Genomic DNA, 21990 nt, shown 5'->3' with positions numbered 1-21990 from the left:
TCAGCAGGCAAGAAGCACAGCTTGACACGAAGATTACAAGGCCCGAGCAGATGAGAAATAAAGAGTTCTTGAGACAATGGCTGGAATCAGAAGCTCTAAGAGGAGGGCGCGCGGGAGGATATGGAGGCAGCCTATTCGGTAGTTGGTTTGGTGGAAGATGATCTGGATAAGCTAATGCCATCATTATATGCATCGTGGCATGAGTTTGTCCGTGATTTCGTGAAAGTAAGGAACTAAATTACATCATCTAGCCTTAATGTTGACTTTAAGCCAACCGCTCGTCATCGCCACCTTTCTTCGACTCTCTACCACGCATTTCTTTAATTCGTATTCTTCTTTTACTTGTACAATTTTTTGCACCGTATTTAATCCCTTCGTAGGGCCATTTCACATCGTACCTAAGACTTTAGGACACTTCCCTGCGGTCATATTCATCCACATCTTGTATTCGAGGGTGGCTATCGCTCCGTAAGTAAGCCAGAACGTCCAAAAGAAGTTCATGGAGTCCGCAGCCAGATCGCGCCTAGGCAGATCGGTAAATACTTACAAGCTTCCTGTTAACGGAGTGGGGAAGGGTGAGATCTTGAGGCGAGAGCACTAGCCGGGTCAGTCTGCTTTACATACCTTACTCAGCTGCAGTGTGATAGTGATTATAAAATTTTAATTTTTAAGTGAATGTATATGCCATCAAATACGGGCCTCAATGGGACCGGTCCCCTGCATTTCAATCCTCCGAAGGTAATCTGTCACTGTGTTTCGGACCTAGTGTAAACGCAAAGCTACTCCATTGCGACGCCCTTCTATGAACTGAGTCTAGTTGCCGACGTAGAATGAGATGCGAGGCGAGAATCTGCGATCATGCCTAGGCTTCTCAACAGCCCTAAAGAGCCCGTAGCACAGTAAAAATGCCCAGGCCAACTTCGAATCCAGCTCGCCTGTTTGTAAAAGCGCTTGCAGGATAACTGCATCTCGGTAGAAGTCGTTGCTCTGTTAAAAGCAAGATTTATCTGAAGATTGAGAAGGATGGTCCATGCATTCAATAGCAGTAGCCGCTGTCCCAAAATTCTGCCTGCCACGCGTAAGCTACCCAGTTGATTTGGCCAGGCCGTTAGGACTCATTTACCTCGGACGCTAGTAGCCCTCAGAGATAGTTACTATTGAAGAACTAGGTGCGCTCTGCTATCGCCTGCATCTAGTGAACAGGATTCAGCCGTAGAAAAAGACATCTGGGTCTCGAAATTCACCTTGGGTACCATCTCCAGCTCAAAATGTACTTTGACGCCCTGTTCTTCGCTCCCGGTTGCATTTTCTGGTTGTAACTGTATGACAAATAGTCTCGAATGATACTGGTCCACCCAGGGAATAAGAAGGGGGTGACCAGAGCGCATTGTAGTCGCGACGTCGTCTCTCTTACTAGAGCGTGTATCAAGATCGAGGGTATCGATATATATCTAGGGTATTAAACCTTTTCTGACCTAGTTGATATTTCGTGACTGCCGACGCTCCTTTAATATTTGGAAATATCACTCTACACTCAGCGAAAGTCGAATGCATATCTTGGATCTTTCTTCAGCAACTTTCCGAAGGTTTCGAGGAGATATCTGAGAAGTTAGAAGCCCCCTAGCAAGGCCGAACCGCCAGCTGAAGATGCAGAAGGATATTCTGGTGGAGGAACAGGTAATGCATCATGTTGCACTTGTAGCTCGTCGACATTAGTATCAAGCCATGCAGAGCAGCCCATCCCTTATGCGGGGTTCAATTATCGGACTGGAATTTTGGTCATGATGGGTTCCTTCTAGAAACTCAATATTTATCCTCTGCGCCATTGTCACGGCATCTAAGTGTAGATGGCTTGGTTCGAACACGTTTTCTCAAAAAAGCTGCATGCTAATATGAAATGGCGCTCTCGCATAGAGGCCGGATTGTTGATCTTTAAGGGTGTCCGCACCTTGTCGGTGACGAATTTAGAGCAACCTAGGAGAGCTAGCAACAGCATTCAGTTAATTGTTATCCCGCAAAAAGCAATGAAGCAAAAATTTTGTACTTGGCAGGAAAATTCCATCTCTCTATATAGGCATAAATGTGGAGTTAAACTCTAGTAACGAGAAGAGGTCGAACAAGATGCAGTACGGGAACTTAGAATTTTCAAAACTGAAGCAGTCTTTAGCGTTGAACCCTTTGGTCACTGATGGCGAAACTGGGATATCCTGGATGCTGGGTATTGATCGCAAAGAGACCTAGCGCAATTACCGACTGTTGGTCTCACCAAGTTCACCTCCTGCTTCTTTCGGACTTTGAGCCCCCTGTTGCAACGGCCCTAGGCGGTTTCGAAGATATATTGGCAAGGGCCAAAATCTAGTTCCACATCTCTAGCTTTCTCTAAATCGCCTTCAATAGGTCCACCTTTGGGGATCATCTTTTAAAGAATCACTTTTATCAGGGTCACTTTCGCATCATTATATTTCTTAGGATGGCCTTCTTTGGAATGGAATTTCTTCCAAATCCTTTTTACTATCATTACTTACTTCTTCGATCCCAACATATTCGATGGTATCAGCTGGCTGATAGTGACCAACCTAAAACCTAGCTGAACTGCGCACCACGTTTCTGTCTCCGAGAGAATTTAGGCTGGCTAAGGATCTCAAGGACGGCGAACGAGCGGATGGGTCCAATTTAAAACCCAGCCGGCGAAACAGCGTGGCTACTGCCAGTACCCTCGATACCTTTGTTTGTAAACATCTACTCATTGACAGTAGCCGTGGCACCGTGAGGGAGGCCGAGTAAATAGCCGTGACAACCGCCATCATTAGGTCATGTGCGATGAATTTCAATGTGGTGGGTGAGGTCTTTGTCTTCGTCGTGACCTCAGAGGTCGCTAGATTGAGCAGATTGTATCAGCAGAGCTTTTAGAAGGAGGCGGGATGGAGTAGGCAGGAGATCGACAGTCGCATATAAGACATCAAGCAGGGCATGGTTTCATAGGTGACGATAAATAGGGCGCTTACACCGTGATAGGATGACGATTCGTCAACTCTTCCAATACTAACGCACCAGTTCCCAAAGACCGAAACTTCACAACTGCAACATCTCTCTCTAGCTCGAGAGAGCCCATTGCGAGCTCATAATATCCTTCTGACAAAATTCCAAAACTGCCTTAAATTTGGGCTACTCTATTTTTCCCCATCGCCTTCGCCGCCTCGCGTCCAAATGAACCTGGATGCGACGTCCTGGGTCAAACAATGGTGACCATATAGATGCAGGATGCAATCAATTATCCACTGTATTATTCAATTGATCCCAGCCCTTATTAAAAGTTGCGAGTGAATAATTGAGGGAAGGTACCCACTGCACTCGCAGCTCCTAAATTTCTACATCTTTTGTTCTTACTCTCTTCGAAGGAGCACGCTCATCAACATCATCTGGTGCTTCCCTTTTTCCCATTTCTTTGGACGCATGGCCGAGGGACGTTAAGTGCCGACGAAACTGAGAGTCTTCTACGGCTTTTGAGAATATCATCTTGAGGTTTTAGCTTGAGGGTCATAATGGAGAGTGTTGGAGAGGCATGTTTCCTGATGTTATTTGGGGGGATTAATGAGCGCCATTTCGTCCCTGGTGCTTAAACGCGATAACCACGCATGTGACTAGAAGATCTCCTTATGTTGTGAATGCAGAATAAAGAATCGACGCTGTATCTGGAGATATTGTGCTGTGGAGATGGTGTTTATTGTAGTGGTGGATTGGGTGATTGGCTGGATGTTGAAGATGTCACTCTGTGGTGTGTAAAGCTATTACTGAATAGTAGTGTCGGGAGGGTTTGGCGGGAGACCGCGTCAGAAGGACGAGAAAGAGAACGAGCACTTAAAGTGGGCGTGAGAGGGCGAGGATAGAGCAAGACTAAAAGATGACATTGAGCGCTAGAAATTCTTTAACCTCTTCATCATAACTTTAAACATTAGCTCCGAGGACAGCAAAATGTAAAACGCGGACTGAACCTCATTCCCGCAATCATGAAGTCCCAAGCACGTTTCCTCCTCTTTCAGGATAAGAGTCGTATTTCATAGGGCACATCTCGCGCGTCTTTCTACTAGACTTTAGCCGCTATGAGACATCGCGATGGCTCTTGGTTATGCTTTCAAAGCAACGCTGAGCACTCCGATGTGTCGTTGGCGTCCCTTGCGACTACCCAGAGCCGCGTTATTCGGTTCCCTTCGAAGGACTTGGCATTGAAGCCAAAGTTGCCTCCATTTAATCTTCCTATGTTGGAATCTCCATCATTCCTCGCAAACATGCTTCGAATTTCGCTCACATATCGCAACCTGGATTCGAGTACTTCTCTACAGCGCTAAAGACAGTTGGGTTGTCCACGTAACATTCTTGGCCGAGTACTCGACAGCCGAGATCAGCTTCGAGTTCCGGGCCTACGTCAGTCCGCATGCTGCGGATGATGTTGGCAGCGTAGAGACAGGAAGAGGTGTTGTCGTATGGCAATGGCTCCACATAGATTGCTTCATTTGGAAAGGTCCATGAGCCTTGGAGGGGCTGGTCGAACTGGTAACTGAAATGCGACATGGCATCTGCCTTGGGATCTGGAGCCGATGTGATTGGCGGAGGGAAGAATGGTAGGCTATTATATCCCGGGGGAGTGCTGACAGCACTCGATGTGACTGAGAGCGGACTCTGGCCTCCGTTGCTGCTTAAAGCAGCTGTCCGCTGAGGGATGGAGATTGGAGCTACTGCCGGGGACTGGGGTGCTAAGGTCGTAGAACTCGGTTGCGCACCACAAGAAGTGGTGCAAGAGGGACCACAGGTTCGTTTACGGTTGAGCATCGTTACAAGATTCGACGCTGCGGAAGCCTGCTCAAGAGACCGGTCGTTGGTGCCCATGACTGCAGCAATATCTGCCTCGGGCACACCCCTTTCGAGTAAAAGGGCGCGGAGTTTTCGATTCTCTTCAAGCACTTTTCTAGCAGCGCTTTGAATTTCTGCAGAAGCCTCGACGCCCATCTGTTCGCAGTTGCGAAGCTTGGCCTCAAGTTCTTGAAGATACTCTTTCCGTCGAGCACGTGAACGACCTAAATTCCTTTAATACTTGAGCTTCAAAGTAGATTGATGGACCATACGCTGATTGTCGCGAATGCGAGCAAGGTTTTGAACCTTCTGTGAAGAGCGTTAGCCTCCACTAGAGAAGAGGAGAATGCTTAAATATCGCCATACCGTGCTGTGGTCATTCATGGTGAAGACAGAAATAAATAGATATAAGGCTGAGAGGTAGAAGATAAGGGATGCTAGGATGACTTGATAGGCGCGGCCTCAGCTTTGAGGTCATGCCAGTGCATATGTAGTTCGCATTCTCAATCAACTTGGGGAGTGGACGCAAAGCAGGAGAACGCCACCAATAAGGTGTCCAGCTCCAGTCGCATCGTGGTATGCCTGCTCGTGCAGAGGGAGAATGGAGGGGTGGGCTGAAAACGGGCTGGAGATGGGCGAGGCGCTCGGCAACCTCGCTGCAGGCGCGGGCTAGTTATGCATTTCCGCATGCGATGTATTTCCGTGGAGGTTTGCTGACGGGTGAAATGTTACACGGTTTCGAGATAAGCTTCGCTTGGCGCCTCACGTGACCCAGCACATCCCAGTTCCAGGATTTAGCCCCAAGGGAGATCCTGTGGCGCCTACAGACTTCAGCGTGGGTGGGGAATCATCCCACTGCCACACGTCACCAGCAGTGCCTTCTATCCTTCATTCACGTCTACTCTTCATTTCTTTTAGGATTTTAGCTGCAAAGAGCAGTCTGTTGGAACCGAACTTCGAGCGTCCAGCCAGGGACAGTGGGAATACGATAGACAAGTAGTCCCCAACACCACCTCTATTAGCGCGTCAGCATGCCTATCTGGAAAAGGTCTCGAAGCTCCAGCGAGGCTGGCATTGATCCAACATTCCGCTATGAGACTTCATGGCTCCTCTCCCCTAGTGTGCTCTTCATCCTTCGAGCGCTGTTTTCTCTTTACGCCTTCACGACCATTTTTACAATTTTTGGGTACAACAATAGCCACGGGCAGTCGGAAAACTCAAGGCATTCCTTCTCGTTCTTCACCAACTTAACTTATTGGGGTCTTGCTTTCTACTATGCTTTCGCCGCGCTGCATACTGGTAGTTATTGGTTGAAAGGGCAACCTTTCCTGAGCAGTTGGCCCCGCCCTTTGCAACTTGCCCATGGAATGTTTTATAGCACCATTGTTATATTCCCATTCATTGTTACCAGTGAGTACCTTCAATGGAAGTCTATTTGGACGGCGCTGACTATGCCAAGTTGTATACTGGGCCCTACTGTATTCCGGGCATTTCACTGACGCGTTCACAACATGGAGCAACACTTCCCAGCACGCGCTCAATTCGGTTTACGCCCTCTTCGAGATTGTGTTCCCAAGAACGAAACCGCTGCCGTTCCTCCACCTCATAGTTATAATCGTTATACTGGCTCTCTATCTCGGGCTAGCTTACCTTACGTACGCGACCGACGACTACTTCGTCTATGACTTCCTCGACAGCACGACGAATTCGCCGGAGAAAGTGGCTGGATATATCATTGGGATATTGGTTGCAGCTGTCATCATATTCCTCATCATCCGATACTTGATCATGCTGCGGGTCTGGTTTACAGAGAAACCGGGAAGGACTGGGGAATTCACCACCCATAGAGGGGTCAGTTTGGAGGAGGAAGCGGAAAAGGGCAATACCATGCACGACGTCAGCGCCAAGTAGTGGCCGAAGCAGTTCTAACCACGTGCTTGTTTTATTGAACGCCTTCCCGGTCGTCCCGTTTTCTTTCGTACAATACACTACATTAATAATCGCGTTCAAATTGCGCTTAATCCTTGTATCTCGCCGCTTCGAAACCACCGTATCTTTGCCGCATTGATTGCTTTTTCGAGGAACCTTGCCCGACTGAAACTGAACATGGGTCTTGATCGCACCTCACCAAGCCACAGCAAAAGGGCGAGATCGCATTCTGTGGGTACAGACGAGCGCCGCTCAGTTATTTATTTTTACCCGTTGTCATTTTGAAGCCCTATTGCAACATACTCTGTACTACTGACGCAAACATTTGGCTTTAAACTAGGCCAAGTGACCTGACGCCGCACGGCACGTCAATCATCTCTTTTGTTGTCTTGTGTGAGGTCGGCGATCATTTCGCACCCATCTGGCTTTGGCCTCCGATCCCGCGCAATCCAGAGCCCGAAAAGAAGCCGGTTTTAATTACTATATTCTTACGAAATAGCCTGGGGTGCGGTGATGGAACACCCTTATTGCGTGCTGGATTCAAGCGCAACAATTGGGTCCTGGAGCAACAACTTGACATCCGTGCTGCCGCCGAGCTTCGGAGCCGCAAAGCGCAGAAGCCTCAGAATGTCCGATGCGGGTCGTCTCCCAGTTCGAGATCACACGCATGATGGGGTGTGGTAGTTCGACTGCAGAGATTTTGCAGAAGAAACGGGTGATTTTCCGCTGACAAGTGCTGCCGGCCAATCAGTGATGCACGTGGAACTGCACAAAATGCCAAGCATCACGGAAAGGGCGCTGTAGACGAAACCAACATTACGAGGTGGGATGCGACTAGAAGGGTGATAGAATGTAGGATGGAACTTCTAGAAGAAGCTTGAGCCAGGCTTCGGCGAAGCAACACAAGGGCCCTGCAGAGCACACGACACGAGGTTTTCATCTGTGGTTGGTTAAACCCCCGTTCCTGGACGAGGGTATTGTCTTCGATGCTGCCTTAAGAACGGGAGGTGCTGCCCTGTGGGTGCCCGAGTCCGGTGAATAGAAGCGACGTGCAGCTCCGTGCAGATGATGGTCACCAAATCGAACGATCGAAGCAAGCTCAACTGAAAGCAATCCCAAATGAAGGCCCTCGCCTGCAAGGCAGAACCAGCATCGAATCATCATATATATGCGCTGATTCGCAGTGTGACCTGACGCACAGGTACTGCTGTATCTTTATCTGCTAATGGATCATTATCCTTGTTACTGTCCCTGCATCTGTGCTTCTCACCGAGGCCACCCATCCACCACTCGGATACTCTTGTTGGCAACATTCGTCTACAGCCACTGTGCTTTCGCATGAGCAGCGCCCGTTCTCACTGAATACTCAACTAACTCGCCAAAAAACGACTGCTTGAGCCATCAGCAGTCATTGAGAGGTGCTAGGAGGAGCTTGCATGACGCCCTCCGGCAGTCTCCAGACCGACCCGAGACTTTGGCTCAAAGTATTCGCGTGTGCACACCAAGCGCGGAATCTGTCAAGGCCCGTTGTCTGCTCATCAAATTCGAAGTGGCTCTCATACGTAGTGTGCATGCCAGGGAAGTGAACACGAGATTCGACCCCAGGACTAAAAAATGCCGCACGCATGCATGAGCTGCGCCGCGAGCATTCGCAGTGGCCGTTCGAATCTCTCGTCGTCACAGCAAGCAGCAGAGTGTGCATCAGATATTCGTGTCCTAGGAACCCTCTCGGTCGTAGTTCCCAAACTTCTCTCGGCTTTCTATCAGAGTGGCAACTTTGCAAGTTGAACAGTCAGTCCACCTAGATGAAACACTACTCCCCGAACTGTTAAGTTGAGCCACACTATCTCCGTTCGATGGTGTCCGACACAGCCCTACTCTGCTCCTCCATTTTCACCGGTGGGGCCGAGCCTCAAGGTCGTGATATCCTGGTAACCTACGTCAGCATCAATATCCCCGGCTACCCTTCTCCCTGTCACTCGGGGCACAGCATCATGTGGCATCCCACGGCGAATCCTTATCAGAAGGCGTTTTACGAGCCAAGACCGAGGGAAGAGGTTACGAGTCAGGCTCTTGCAGTGCGCCTTTTATTCAAACTCTGATTCTGACCGACAGCAACACATGAACAGGCATTCAATTCCTTGGCTTCTCTCAGACTCATTTCTTCGTTGAAAACTCCTACCTAGAGTTCCAAGGACAGCTGAACAGAAGCCAGTTCACCTACCAAACATTTACTCAACCTTCTGCTAATATTCTACTACCAGGTTTCCAGTATGTTTTCTAGCTGTCAACCCCAATCCCTCCCCTACTATTCAGCCAACATCGTGGCAACGCCGGCTCTTATCCAATGATGCAGGAGCTAATGTACTTGAAACTGCTCGCAATCAGAGGGACGCATCTCCAGTTATCCCAAGCGACACCCCACGAAGATCTCTTACGGATGCCTGTCCCACAAAGAACGAGCACCATTTGAGTGTCCTGGTATGCCTTCACCGCTAAAATATCTCCGCCACTGAGCTCCCGACTTGATTAGATAGGCAGGTAGACATGCACGCAGGTAGGGTGCTTGTTCTCATTGTTTCAATCCCGTGGGGAACCACTTCAGCCTCCTGTGTCATGGTCCCTGATCTTCCAACAAAAGTAGGCGATCTAGCGAACCGTGGGTTGCGTAGATGTCTCTAAGCTACTTCATAGTCTCGTGCGGGCTGGCTTGGAAGCCGGGTTTGTGCAACTAGGACCCTGAATATTCCAAATGGGATGAACCCGTTTCTGGCGACAGAGCTTCACACATTCATAGCTGCACATTGTTGGCCGGAGCCGGAAGATTGCAAATAGAAGTGGCCCTTTTAACTGCCTTGCCTTGAAAATTCCCCGTTATCTTGCGTCATTGCGATTCAACATAAACTAATGGAATGTTATTCGTTCAAGCAAACAACAAAACATCACATTCTCAGTGCATATCAAGAGTTCTTTACTCAAATAGGAATCACTGCAACGCCGATTTCCCAAAATCATAGTATTACTACTGCTCTGTAGTCGAAGTCTTTTCACAGTTGAACCCTGCTTGTTTATCGGTAAGGCCCGAAATGCCGAGGCAACGATTTCTCCTCTCGTAGTTTGACTCTCACGACTCTCGCCCAAAGATTCAATCCAGGACGGTTTTCGAAGCCTTTTAGCACGGTCGCTTGCGAGGATTCTTGTCGTCACCACCATGATAGAAGTTGTTTACATCGTGAGGCATGGTGTAAGTCGTCGCACAAACTCTTCGGTTTCCTGCTTTCTTTCCGAAGCCATATTACCTGGTTCCGATCTCGGCTTTCCTGTCAATCTTCAACCCTTCAATTTGTTCTCCCTCCATAATCATACATCTAATATGCTTGCCCTAGTACCGCGCGAACTGGACCGTGAACCCCACGACCGGGGAATACAATTCTACCATCCTCAGCGAAACCAAGATCCCCACCGACCCGCCTCTGTCCTCCTACGGAGTCAGGCAGGCCGAGGAACTCGCAGAACATTTGTGTAATATCAACCCACCAATTGATGTCATATATTCGAGTCCTTTTTATCGATGTCTACAGACGTTGAAGCCGACGATAGAGAAGCTATTTGAGGAAGGCAGGGCGGGAGGAAAGATTAGGGTTGAGCGAGGGCTTGGGTATGACAGCATTTACTACACCAAAGATTCATGGGGTTAGATGAAACTGCTGACCTATTGGTGCTGCAGGGAATTCTACGGTCGCGCACCATTTGCCCATCCTTCGCCCGCAAACACCTTGAAGCTATCCAAATTCTTCCCTAACCTCGACCTAGAATATGAATCCCTGCTCACCCCCCCTCCAAACGGCGAAATGATTCGCGACCTACATGAGCGCGTAGCCAACGCCCTAAACCTTGTCATCGCATCCCTAGACTCTGATCCCGCAGGCCCTAAAACTATGCTAATTTGCACACACGCTGCGACTATGATAGCAATCGGTCGTGCATTGACGGGAAATGTCCCAGACAACTTCAATGAGGATGATTTCAAGTGCTACACAGCTTCATTATCGACTTTTGCGCGGAGAGGCGACGCTGAAGGGGTGCTGGGGAATTGGGAGTGTGTCGGTAATGCAGAGACGGGGTATTTGTCTGGGGGGGAGGAGAGAGGCTGGTGAGTTTATCAATTCCTATGTTTCCCTTTCTTGGCCGAGATATTATCTTTAGGACTCTCTTTAAGCCACTTGAGATTCACAAAAGGAACTTCTGAATCTGTGGTCTTAACTTCGGGGGCAAGGATAGTACACCTGAGCTTAAGATTCTTGGGCCAGGGCATCAACTGTAACATTTCTTTCTACGGCACTTTTCTCGTTTCATTTATATAGTTTTGGGTCTTTCCATAAGCTAACTATGGGGGTTGCCAGGAAATTCAACGGCGAGGAGAACTTCTCGACAGATCCCGATCCCATTGACGAGAGACAGGCACCAAAGCTATGAGCGGGTCATACCAGGTATGGAGTACGAGTGGCTGGATCTGCTTACCCTTCCGCGCAGGATAATAGAAATATAGACATCTCCTGTAGGGTGCGTTTAAATATCTTCTCCCAGTTTTCCATTAACACTTCTTTATCTACATAAACCAGCCTGCACAAAGCCAAGCACATCCATGCATCCATACCTCATTCCTAAACCTCATCCCTCTGCGCCTGCACTCGTACCTGAACTTGTACCCCTTCTCACTTCCCCTTACCAGCCGCCTGGACCCTGTCCCCGCGATCCCAGCGCCCAGGAACAAGCGTCTCTGTGTGTCGTACCCAGAGCCGTTCCGTTGTTCGCGTTCCCGCACCCCGGGTTGGTCGCGAACGCCACAACTGCCCCCAAAATTTTCCGGCAATGAACCGAACCCAGATCTGAGGCCGCGAACTCAACTTTTCAACCCAGATCTGAGGCCAAGTTTCCCCACACAATTAAATCCACGCCTGTGACGGGTTAGACGCGCGGTTGCAATTACGGAGGGTTAGGCCGGAGGGAGAAGATTTAAAAAACGTTACAGGTACTTTGTGGAGAGAGGGGAGGGATCGGATCGAGTTTGACAGGGAGTGAACTGGGTCAGATGCAGATCAGCGGGAGGTGGATTGCGGGTATGCGCTGCATGATCGCGTCATACCTACCGTAAAGACTGCCCAAGCCTGAGGGAGCGCAGGTCCTTTCTCTGTGTCGTGCCGTTCACGATTCAGTTTCTCTCCTTACTACTAAGTTGCGACAAAGGCTTGGAAATTGCATCATTCCAGCCTCGCTCGCAAACTCCCACAATATCATATTGTTGCTTTCTTTTCACACTACAGAAATCGACTGTTCTTCTTTTTGGACTCTGTCTAGACAACGGCGATTTAATTTTTCTGCCGTCGTTGCTTGCGTCAAGGAACTCAAAATTGCATCATTCGCGAACTAACTAGTTGCCATAATATTGTTGATTTCTTTTCACATACCACAAAACCCAACATTCGGCATTTCCCCCAGCCAGAGCTGAAATGCTACTCTATGAGCTCGGTCACGCGATCCCCTTTGATCAGCGACCAACGTGCCGCTCTGGCGCAAAAGACCACGGCATCTGCATTGTGGCACCTTCTCTGCGCCATCGACATTCACAAATGTTACATTCCGTGATGCCCCTGCAGCAGACAGGAAGTATGCTCCCATGTCCCCTTGCTACTGTGCTCCCTTCCTTCATGCGCTCATTCCAGCTGAAGTTCCAATCCATGCAAGCATGCATGCATGCATGCATGCATCCTTCACCTGGAGAAAGTCTCCGTAACCACAAAACGCATACACAAACACTACTACAACCGCAGCAAGTAATGCACATTACCAACCTCATCTCCACGCAGGGCTTCCAACGGGCCGTACTACGGTCCGTACAAAGTGAACCGTAACGGTCACGTGTTCAGTACGAACGTACCGAGTTCGTGAGCCGTACCGTACGTTTAATGATGCCCTAGGTACGGTACGTAGTACAGATCGTATTACCTTTTTGGGAAGTTTGTATAGGGGTTCTGGAGGGGTATGAGGGCTCTGGCGAGCAGGAGGCCTGCGGACGCTTAAATCTCTTTCTAAGGGTTTTAATCTATCCATCTGTCTGTCGTCTCAAAAATGCCTATTACAGACTATTTTCTATTGCAGAGTTATCTATCCACGCCTCTTGCAGCCTTACAGGCCTCATCTAGTCCTATCTGCTCTTGTTACTAGGGAGAACTAATTAATTAGACCTTAATCTTGCGTCTCTAGAGACCTATAGTCTTAGCTGTTTTAACTAGAGTACAGCGTACTTTAATCAAATCGTACTACTCGTACAGATCACGTGAGCCGTAACAGTTACAATACGTACACCTACCTCTCCTCCTCCCTGTCGTACGAACGTACACAAAATCTCACCCGTACAGGCCTCAAAATCGCCCAATCGTACAGTACTACGCCTCGTTGGAAGCCCTGTCTCCACGTCCGCGCACACTTCATAATCGGCCATCTCCGCCCCCGTCCAGATAAAGACCCAGACGCTTTAAACAACTTCACAGCCTCGCTGCTGGATATCTGCCACCAAGCCCACACCCCCCTTCCCCTTATCTAACTTTGTTAACCCCTCCCACTCTCCGATCCCGCCACTCTCCATTGCAGCCTGGAAAATCCGTACACCCTGCATATAGTCTTCATACTGGAAAACTTTTCCGCGGGGGCTGAGCATGGCCTTTTGCCTTCCTGTTGCTGAAAACGATGGGGGTGAAGAATGTATTAAGCAGAAAGGAGATGAGTTTCAGAGATGTGCAGGATTGGATGATGAAAGTTTGCGGAAAATATTAGACGAGGAGAAATTAGGGAACTGTAAAGGTTAAAGAGTCTAAATCTATCAAATTGATTGGGAAAATAGGCTAGGATATATTGGTCTAAAACCAAATAAAAAGGAAAATAATAGAGTGCATTCACTCCAAGATTCTATGGCCCTCTTGACACTTTCAAACTCTTCTTCTACTATCCATCTCAGTCCTTTACTCTCCATCCACTCATTCCCCCAACAGCACCCTCCAACCCCCTATAACGGCACCTCTTCCATCATCTCCCCTGCACCCTCCCTCCCAGCCGTAATAATCACATCCCCCAACGTCTTGGTCAGAAACCCCGCTTCCGAATACCTAAAATAATAATCCCACTTCCTCTTAAAAACCTCCTTACTCTCACCATCCATTTCTGCCTCCATTCCCTCGCCTCTCCCTTTCCCCAACAACTCTCTGATCCCGCCCTCCCCCTCCCACCCGGCCAAAAACCCCTCTCTCCAAATTCTCAACGCCTTCGCATAATGCGGGCCAATATTCTCAATACTATCGACAACGAGTGTTCCCCTTGAGCCATTCGTGATGGAATTGACGAGTTGGGTAACAGTAGGAAGATGGCCACCAGGAAAGATGTATCTTCGAATAAAATCATCCGATTTCGCATACCCCTCATACCTCCCCTCGGGCATCGTAATACACTGAAACGCGGCCACCCCTCCCTCTTTCTTCAAGACCCTATCCACCACCTTAAAATACGTCTCCAAATACTCCTTTCCCACCGCTTCAAGCATCTCAATTGACACTACCTTATCATAAGCCCCCGTAGCCGGGATTTCCAGATTCCGGTAATCACAGAGCAGCACCGAGATGTGTGATGAGAGACCCGCGGCCTGGATTCGAGCTTCTGCGAGCTCCTTTTGCTCGATACTGAGGGTGATGGAGGTTACGTGACAGCCCGTTTTCTGCACGGCTTGGATCGCGAAACTGCCCCATCCGGTGCCAATTTCGAGGACGTGGTCGGTGGATTTAATATGGGTGTTATCAATGAAGCGCTGTAGTTTGCGGATCTGTGCGGCTTCGAGGGATTCGGTCGAGGACGCATGATGCGATTTCGGGAGCCAGATGGGACACGAATATGTCATATCTGGAGAGAGAAAGGCGGCGAACATGTCGTTGGAGATGTCGTAGTGAGCAGAGATATTAAGGCGGGAGTTTTTGAGGTTGTTGGTTCCGCGCAGCATGGCTGCTAGGCTGGAGGATAGGGTAGAGGTGAGGGTGGAGCCGTTGGAGAGGGTGGAGCGATTTAAGATGAAGAGCTTTATGGGTGGTAAATCTGTGTTCCTAGAGGAGCTCGTTGTGTGGAGTGTGGACTTACTTGGAAGAATTTAGTTAGGTCTGGTGATGTGACTTCTCCTAGCATATAGCTTTCTGCGAAACCCTGAAATTTAGATTAGACTTACTCATATACTTTCTACCTACAGATGGAATAGTTTTGAATGAGAGGCAGGGGTGAAGACCCACCATGTCCGCGAACAGCGCCAATCGCACCCAAAACCTCTCATCATGGACATTCAAGACGGCTACTGGAAATTCATCCTGCTCAAACCCAAACACTGTCGAAGCCTTACTCGAGCTGCTCTCATAGATCGCTAGTTTCCCTAACTGAATTCCTTGCAACTGTGACAGTGTTCCACTTCTGCACAGTGAAACCAATGGCTCCCAAGCCTGCGCAGCAATGGTGCTCCATATCGTGGTCGCAGCTCCAACGAGGGGGAACGTGATCGCCATAGGACGGGTGAAACGCGAGAAAGGTCTCGTCGTATGCGGTATGGGGTACTATTTTCAACCTGTATGCGGAAAGACAAGCTTAAATCCAGTCAATTGCTCGCCCACCTCAGCATAGGCCTAAGACCACCTGGAGGAAAATGTTGCCGCGTGAGCGTCCCGTATAATATGAAAGAAACTGTAAGCTTAGTCGCAGCAACAGCGAAGTCGTCAAATGAAGAGCTGGAGATGAGCAAACACTGGTTATACCCCGCCATGACGAACAGCGACAGCGGGCTTAGTTATTGCAAAAATTTGAAGAAGCCGACGGAAGAAGAAAAGCCGACGGACGGTCTATAGCAGAGAAAGATGTGTGGAATCTGTTTGAGCCTGCAGAATGGACGAGGGTCACTTTGCCGTTTCGAGCAGTCAATGACGTTGTTGACTTGAGCCTCAAGCCGTGCGACAAATCGTCGTCGTATAGCTCCGGATGCATACGGGTGTGTGCTTCTTTGGGGGGATGCCATCTTGACGGAGAGTGCGCCAATAGAGCCGACTCCTGTCTTCTCTCACACGTCCTTGAGCGTAGAAGTCGTAGCTATGAAGAGGATGATGTGCCAAACGTCGTGATGATGCAACAGGGTCCAGGATGCCGGCTAGTGAGGGGCAGTCCTGCTGCAGGGCGAGCTTCATGCAAGGGCACAAGCTTTGCTCGGTCCCGCTTCGGTTCTAGCGCATTCCGGTCGCCAAAGGTTACAAAAAGTGACTTTGAGGACAGATATGATACAAAAGTAGATAACCGTCAAACCTAATCATACTGCTCTGTTCTCTGGGCTCCGAATCTCTATGCATGGCCTGTTGACATGTCGCCCATGATCTCCGCGGGTAGATCCGAGTATCGCCAGCATCTCACAATCATAGATGGAGCAAAAGGAAACCCCCACACTCTTGATAAGAATACGCCGAGGAGAAAATCCACAGAGTTGAAGCAACTCCTAAGGAGACACCAAGCAGGAGTGATAGGGCTAGAAAGCTTGAACTGCCGTGTTTCGAAAGCAATTGTGGAAATTAAGTTTGGGACAGCATGCCTCAAGTTTCCCGATGGAGAAAATGAGGAGCCAAACGTCGCAGTCGAGAACTGAGGAGGAGATAGGCTTTGCAGGCGTCGCTATAGTTAGAAAATTATCCGGGTTTACGGAGAAAGTGAGTTGGGGAGTGAAAATAGACTTCAGAAGGAAGGGATGCCTGTCAAACTGCCTAAACGGGAATGATATGTTTAGCCATCGAAGACTGTCCAGCTCGAAGCATGATATGGCTGGTCCGTGCAGACCTCCGCCAACTCCAATTCACTTTACGCGTCGACGCGTTCAAACTCCACGATCCCAATTGCCAACGCAAGAATTATACACCACAATACTCTACCCAGAATCCATACCACAAAATGCTAGCAATCCAGAAAGCCTCAAAACCCCCCCAAAAATGCACCCCAAATCTGCTCCCCGCGCGCCTATCCCACAATGGTCTAGTGCATGATACCGACAAGTACTGGAAACCCGTGACAGAGAGTGGTACGCGTTGTCTAAGGATAATTCATATATATAAACACGAACTAATAGATGGCTAGACAAGAAAATGGCGTACTTTCGCGGTCGTGCCCTCCACGGCACAACGCTGGCTTTGCCGTCGAACTACACAGGCGCAGTGCTGAATATCACGGATAAACAGCTTCCCACAGCCAACAGCAACAGAACAATCGCCGATGATGAGGATGAAGACGCGCATGATCAATCAGCGCGGGTAGAAGTCTCGGCCATCGAACAAGTAGGAACGTTCGATGAGTTTGTAGTTTGGGGCCACGGTGGGACAGTGAATGAGAGCGAGGATCCGTATGTGAGGGCGGTTGGAGAATGGATCGGTTTTGCGGAGAGTATGCATATTGATCCTGAAGGCAAAACGGATGGCGAGGAGACATGAGTGTATTTGTACTTTCAGGATCAGCGTCTAGATTGATTTAGTCACGTGGACTACTGAGGATGGCGTAACATATAGGAATCGTGTCGGAGAGGCTACAGAGTCCCGGCTGTGAGGGTGCCATGAATGTAGATAATCCCACGGTCGGATGTGGAGCAGGATCTTGGGCAAAACTGCAGAGGAGTACTGCATGTCAAACATACACACCAAGTCACAACCAAATCCTTTGATCATTCAACCTATATCCCAAATCCACCTCCCACCCCTACCCCTCCTGAATATCATGCCTCCCTTCCAGGTACGTCTGCGCCGCACTCAACGCCGGCAACAACAACATAACCACACTGAGCGTCTGCCCAAACCCCCATGTATTCTCGCCCGAATCCTGCAACCCACACCACTTCGTCTCATCTGTTGGTCTCGCAAACTTCTGACTCAAGACCAGGATAACTGATAGCACGGCCAGGATAATCTGCACGATAAACGCAATGAGCGGGTTCAGGAAGAGATAATATAGGACCCGTAAACCGAGGTTCGAGGGCACTGTCGTCTGCGGGGGGTTTGAGTCGGCGATTTTGCGCGTGACGAGGCCTAGGATGGAATTGGCTGAGGAAGAATCTGAGGAGCGTTCCTTTGCCAAACCTGGGATTGTGTGTTGGGGGTGATGTAATACGCACACCAACGCGGTTGAGAAACCTAAGAAGATGAAGAACATGGGGAGGACGAATGATAGCCGTCGTACGCGGTCTCGTTGGGTTTCGGCGAGTTTGTTGTCGTGTGCTACGACCATTGTTGGTCTTACGATTGCGGCGATCATAGAGGCGAGGAGAAAGAGGGCGAAGGTGATGACGAGGGTGATGCGGATGCGAGCGATAAGTTTGTATTTGTAGAGGTATTTGCGGAGAGTGATGAGCGCGGCGAGATGGGAGGAGGATGAGAGTGCGCAGATGTAGAGGATGAGAACGAAGTGGGCGCCTTGGAGGGCAAAGGTGTGTTGAGAAACCTGTGATCTCATTTACGTTATTGACACTGCTCCTCCAAGTATTTCCAAAGCGTATCATGATGGCAGCGATCACGACGAACCTTGATCCATCCACTAAGCAATACCGCATATCCTGTGATCAACTGCTGATCCCCAAGCCCAATTATCAACGGATCCAGAAACGGACGCCATGCATAATCCTTCTTCCATTCTGTATCCAAAAAGTGGTCTCTGAAGTATGTCACCGGTCTTCGTAGGGAAAACCGGCCTTTAGAGTCGAAAGCCTGGTCAAGGATCATGGCGAGGATGGAGGCCGTGGTAGTCATGATACTGGCGAGGACGAAGGAGATTACCACCTAGACGGGTCAACAAAGTGGAAACTTGGAGAGTAGCGAGATGTACGCCAACACCAGCGATGTCTGGCTCCGCCGAACCATTGCAGTTCCCTCCGTAGGAAGCAGCACTATCGAACAAAACCCAGGGTGGAGGCATGAGTTGCAAGGAAGACGCTGATGCTTGAAGTAGGAATGAGTGAAAGATGAAGCTTCGAGAGTAGTCGTAGGATAAGAAATGATGTTTTCCGAGACCAACGGCAACATTGCAACGGTTCGTAGGAGCTTGAGAAGGGACGAAGGAGAAAGAGAACCGTAGGTCCAAGGTGTAAAGGTGACAAAATGGGGACGTGTGAGAGTACCAACGAGCTTGGATGGTGCGGTGAAGCTTTGAAGAGATCATGGCTTTGGAGATATGGGTGTTTGGAGAATGCCTTGAGAGTTGCGCTGAAGGAAGGCGCGATCATCCATTTTCTACTTCCGCGATGTTGTCCAGTTACCATAGTGCAAGAGTAGGCAATTTCTTCCTAGAGCGTAAAGTTCTCGAGGTCACTCTGATCTACAGCATGTTAGCTGCTTTAGAGATCATTGACAGAGGGATTAGTGTACTCAACAGGTTCCCTGGGAAGTAGGGGGAGAGCTACGGAGAAGAATAGGGGTTTCTGCTCTTAATAGCAAACATTCGCGTTCCATGCTTTGTGTCAATAGGCAGTACATAGATAGTTTTGTCACTTACTCACAGCAGGAGGCAAGAATCCTGAGTTTTAGGAATTTTCGTAAACCGTACATATGTGCTATACATGAAGACGCCTCTCTCTAAGGCAATTGTACAAGAAAGTCACAAAAGAAATCCCGGAGCCGGTGTGCTAGGAAGCCGAGCCATATGAATCTCTCCTTCGCAGACTCAGAAGTTCATCAAATCTATCCACACAAAGTCAGTATCACCCTTCCCATTAAACCGTGCAAACAGGTTGGTTAAACTTACCTCTCCCAAAAAGCGCCCTCTTACTCCAATCCATCGCCAACAAACACCTTGTCCTAAAGCTCACACTCTGCGCAAAATACACACTCCTCCAAAGATACACCGCCATCAGTCCACCCGAGAAGTTCAACCCATTGATATCGAAGATCGCCGCATTACCAATATACGCCAAGCTGCCTAGATGATGGTACTCGAAAGCTTTATACACCGCATCATCTAGGTCACCGTAGTCGACTTCGTTTAATTGCATGCCCGGCGCCGCCTGGGCGATCTTGTTAAACTTGCGACCGAGGTATTGGCCTTGTTGGTGGGCGCGTTGCGCGGTAGCTGGAAGGGATGTGAGTTTGGAGTCGATTTGTAGGAGAAGCTCCCTAAGCTCTCCGAAATCGAGAGTCCCGCTCTTGTCCTTGTCGTATGCTTCAAATAGCTTGTCTAATCGCTTGAGATGGTCGGATGCTTGGGGAAAGCGTTGTTTGACACGCTTGGCGACTCCGCGCCAGTCTGAATAGTGGATGTGCATTTGCTCGGGGTCTTTCCCTTTCTCCCAGGCCAGAGTACGGAGAAAGGTGACGATGTGGTCGGATACGTTGTTCTGTACTGTCGAGCAGTCGCCGACAGCGTAGACGTCACCGAGAGGTGCGCCGACTAGACGGAGATGGGTGTCAGTCTCCAGTGCATGCTTGTTGTTCTGGCCTTCAAGTTTTGCGGCGAGTCGTTTACAAAAGTCGGTTTGAGAGACACCGGTGGACCATAAGCAGAAACCCATCGGAATCTCCTTCGTCTGGATCTTACCGTCCTCATCTTTTTGTGAGTAGAGGATTTTATCTGGTAGAACTTCCTTCACTCTGGAATTAGTCTGCACGTCAACTTGATCGTGGGCGAACCGCTGCTCAGCATACTTTGATAGAGCTTCATCGTACGTGTTCAGGATATGGCTGCGGGATTGTATGACATGTACTGAGATTTCGTTGCGGAGGATTTTGGGGAAAAATTTCCCGAGGTCTTCGTTCAGCATGTCGAAGAGTTCGGCTGCGAATTCGACACCGGTTGGTCCACCTCCGCAAACGACGAAAGAGAGCAACCTTCGTCTCTCCTCGTCCGTGGTTGTCGGAAGACAGGCGTTCTCGAGATTTCGAATCACCGTGTTGCGGATCAGGCGGGCATCGCTTATGTCCTTTAGGAAGTGGCAGTTTTCGAGGCCCTTGACGCCGTGAGGATTGGTTACAGACCCAACTCCAATAACGAGCTTGTCGTAGGGCAGGTAAAAGCTCTGTTTCTCTCCCCTTGGCCCAATCGCAGACACCTCCACTAGCTTCTCCGAGAAGTCTACATCCTCAGCTTTCGCTTTTAAGAAATGCCCATGGACTCTCCGAACAATCCCCCTGACTGGCTCAACCAGTGATCTCAGCTCCAGCGTTCCAACTGTCGCTGACGGCAGCATCGGAGTGAAGAGGAAGTGATTGGACGGCGACACGACAGTAATATGGTAATCTCCAGGGTTCAATTGCTTCAGAATCGCAACACTCGCCCATCCAGTCCCGAGTATCACTAGCTTTGGCTTATGTTTTATCGCCTTGTTCTCCGCACAATCATCATCGTCGACAAAATAGTCCGCGATTGGCAGGTTCTTGGGTCCTCCTCTTCTCGGCTGCAAGGCTAGTTCTGAAACAGGTATATCCTCGAACGCCGGGTCCTCTTTATACGTGGAATAATCGTAGATGAAAAATGCGACTACCAAACCACCGCTGATAGCGACAAAGAAGCCAAACGCAGCCGCTGTTCGATAGCAGAATCGGATGAATCGCGACTTCGGGGATGGCAATGGCTTTGTGGAAACGAATCGTATTATCGGTGACTTGTGTTTATTCAATCGCGGGGCCTGTAGTGGTATAGAAGCACCTGGCCCATGGCGCTTCGCGAAGGTGGAGGGGCCTCCATTGCTGAAGGACGCACGGATCTGGGATCGTGAGACTTGAGGGAGCTTCGCGCGCATGAGCAACGCTCTTGAGGAGAAATTAGGAAGACGCGGTAGTGATCCGGCCTGCCGCAGAAGGGTCATGGTGACGAGTCGGAGGGTACGGGTTTAGGGTGTGCAGGATGGCGACAATAGTAGTCAATTGAGCGAAGGAATGCTTTTTCGTACTCACAATATCATGAAGAGTATATTAAAATGAGGGACTATAGGGTAGTGGGGGTGAAGAGGTGTAGGATGGTGAAATAACGCCGCGATGATTGTTTATTCCAGCCGCTACTGTGACGTATCTTGGCAATGGAGGTCCAAAGCTCGACTTGCCGTGATCGCCAGTTCGGAAAACTCAACACTATACGAGCCACACCGATGCATCTTAAATGCGTATCTAACGTCCGCATAATCCCATC

The 21990-nt window shown here is 49.3% G+C and overlaps 8 protein-coding genes across 8 annotated transcripts; 4 read left to right on the top strand and 4 right to left on the bottom strand.

Moving 5' to 3' along the window:
* Positions 1 to 1892: 1892 nt before the first annotated feature.
* Positions 1893 to 3125, top strand: BDR25DRAFT_358358 (uncharacterized protein; the record flags this gene model as incomplete). The annotated part of the gene is made up of 9 exons (XM_033695936.1): positions 1893 to 1951; positions 2031 to 2218; positions 2242 to 2269; positions 2322 to 2358; positions 2426 to 2567; positions 2621 to 2780; positions 2811 to 2871; positions 2931 to 2982; positions 3055 to 3125. 9 exons carry the CDS (start codon positions 1893 to 1895, stop codon positions 3123 to 3125), a joined length of 798 nt encoding a protein of 265 aa, XP_033544521.1.
* Positions 3126 to 3965: 840 nt separating this feature from the next.
* Positions 3966 to 5449, bottom strand: BDR25DRAFT_291654 (uncharacterized protein). The gene is made up of 3 exons (XM_033688604.1): positions 5215 to 5449; positions 5121 to 5157; positions 3966 to 5072 (listed from the first exon to the last, which is right to left on the bottom strand). The coding sequence occupies exons 1-3, from the start codon at positions 5230 to 5232 to the stop codon at positions 4303 to 4305; spliced, it is 825 nt and encodes a 274-aa protein (XP_033544520.1). The 5' UTR covers positions 5233 to 5449; the 3' UTR covers positions 3966 to 4302.
* Positions 5450 to 5682: 233 nt separating this feature from the next.
* Positions 5683 to 6851, top strand: BDR25DRAFT_266666 (uncharacterized protein). The gene is made up of 2 exons (XM_033687003.1): positions 5683 to 6258; positions 6308 to 6851. The coding sequence occupies exons 1-2, from the start codon at positions 5880 to 5882 to the stop codon at positions 6757 to 6759; spliced, it is 831 nt and encodes a 276-aa protein (XP_033544519.1). The 5' UTR covers positions 5683 to 5879; the 3' UTR covers positions 6760 to 6851.
* Positions 6852 to 9920: 3069 nt separating this feature from the next.
* Positions 9921 to 11253, top strand: BDR25DRAFT_344768 (phosphoglycerate mutase family protein; the record flags this gene model as incomplete). The annotated part of the gene is made up of 4 exons (XM_033693978.1): positions 9921 to 10021; positions 10164 to 10435; positions 10505 to 10930; positions 11181 to 11253. The coding sequence occupies exons 1-4, from the start codon at positions 9989 to 9991 to the stop codon at positions 11251 to 11253; spliced, it is 804 nt and encodes a 267-aa protein (XP_033544518.1). The 5' UTR covers positions 9921 to 9988.
* A 2587-nt stretch (positions 11254 to 13840) lies between these two features.
* BDR25DRAFT_335826 (cyclopropane-fatty-acyl-phospholipid synthase) lies at positions 13841 to 15368 on the bottom strand (the record flags this gene model as incomplete). Its single annotated transcript, XM_033693052.1, has 3 exons — positions 13841 to 14896; positions 14956 to 15018; positions 15102 to 15368. 3 exons carry the CDS (start codon positions 15366 to 15368, stop codon positions 13841 to 13843), a joined length of 1386 nt encoding a protein of 461 aa, XP_033544517.1.
* Positions 15369 to 16727: 1359 nt separating this feature from the next.
* Positions 16728 to 17337, top strand: BDR25DRAFT_305436 (ribonuclease H1 small subunit). Its single transcript, XM_033690411.1, has 2 exons — positions 16728 to 16912; positions 16969 to 17337. Exons 1-2 carry the CDS (start codon positions 16786 to 16788, stop codon positions 17316 to 17318), a joined length of 477 nt encoding a protein of 158 aa, XP_033544516.1. The 5' UTR covers positions 16728 to 16785; the 3' UTR covers positions 17319 to 17337.
* A 243-nt stretch (positions 17338 to 17580) lies between these two features.
* Positions 17581 to 18789, bottom strand: BDR25DRAFT_234056 (uncharacterized protein; the record flags this gene model as incomplete). Its single annotated transcript, XM_033685465.1, has 3 exons — positions 17581 to 18318; positions 18399 to 18653; positions 18700 to 18789. 3 exons carry the CDS (start codon positions 18787 to 18789, stop codon positions 17581 to 17583), a joined length of 1083 nt encoding a protein of 360 aa, XP_033544515.1.
* Positions 18790 to 19412: 623 nt separating this feature from the next.
* Positions 19413 to 21846, bottom strand: BDR25DRAFT_305435 (uncharacterized protein). The gene is made up of 2 exons (XM_033690410.1): positions 19615 to 21846; positions 19413 to 19550 (listed from the first exon to the last, which is right to left on the bottom strand). Exons 1-2 carry the CDS (start codon positions 21668 to 21670, stop codon positions 19534 to 19536), a joined length of 2073 nt encoding a protein of 690 aa, XP_033544514.1. The 5' UTR covers positions 21671 to 21846; the 3' UTR covers positions 19413 to 19533.
* Positions 21847 to 21990: the final 144 nt, after the last annotated feature.

Source organism: Lindgomyces ingoldianus (genome assembly GCF_010093535.1).
Source record: "Lindgomyces ingoldianus strain ATCC 200398 unplaced genomic scaffold BDR25scaffold_28, whole genome shotgun sequence".
Taxonomy (NCBI): Eukaryota; Fungi; Ascomycota; class Dothideomycetes; order Pleosporales; family Lindgomycetaceae; genus Lindgomyces; species Lindgomyces ingoldianus.
Note: the sequence above shows the minus strand (reverse complement) of the source record. Positions and strands in the feature narration are given on the sequence as shown.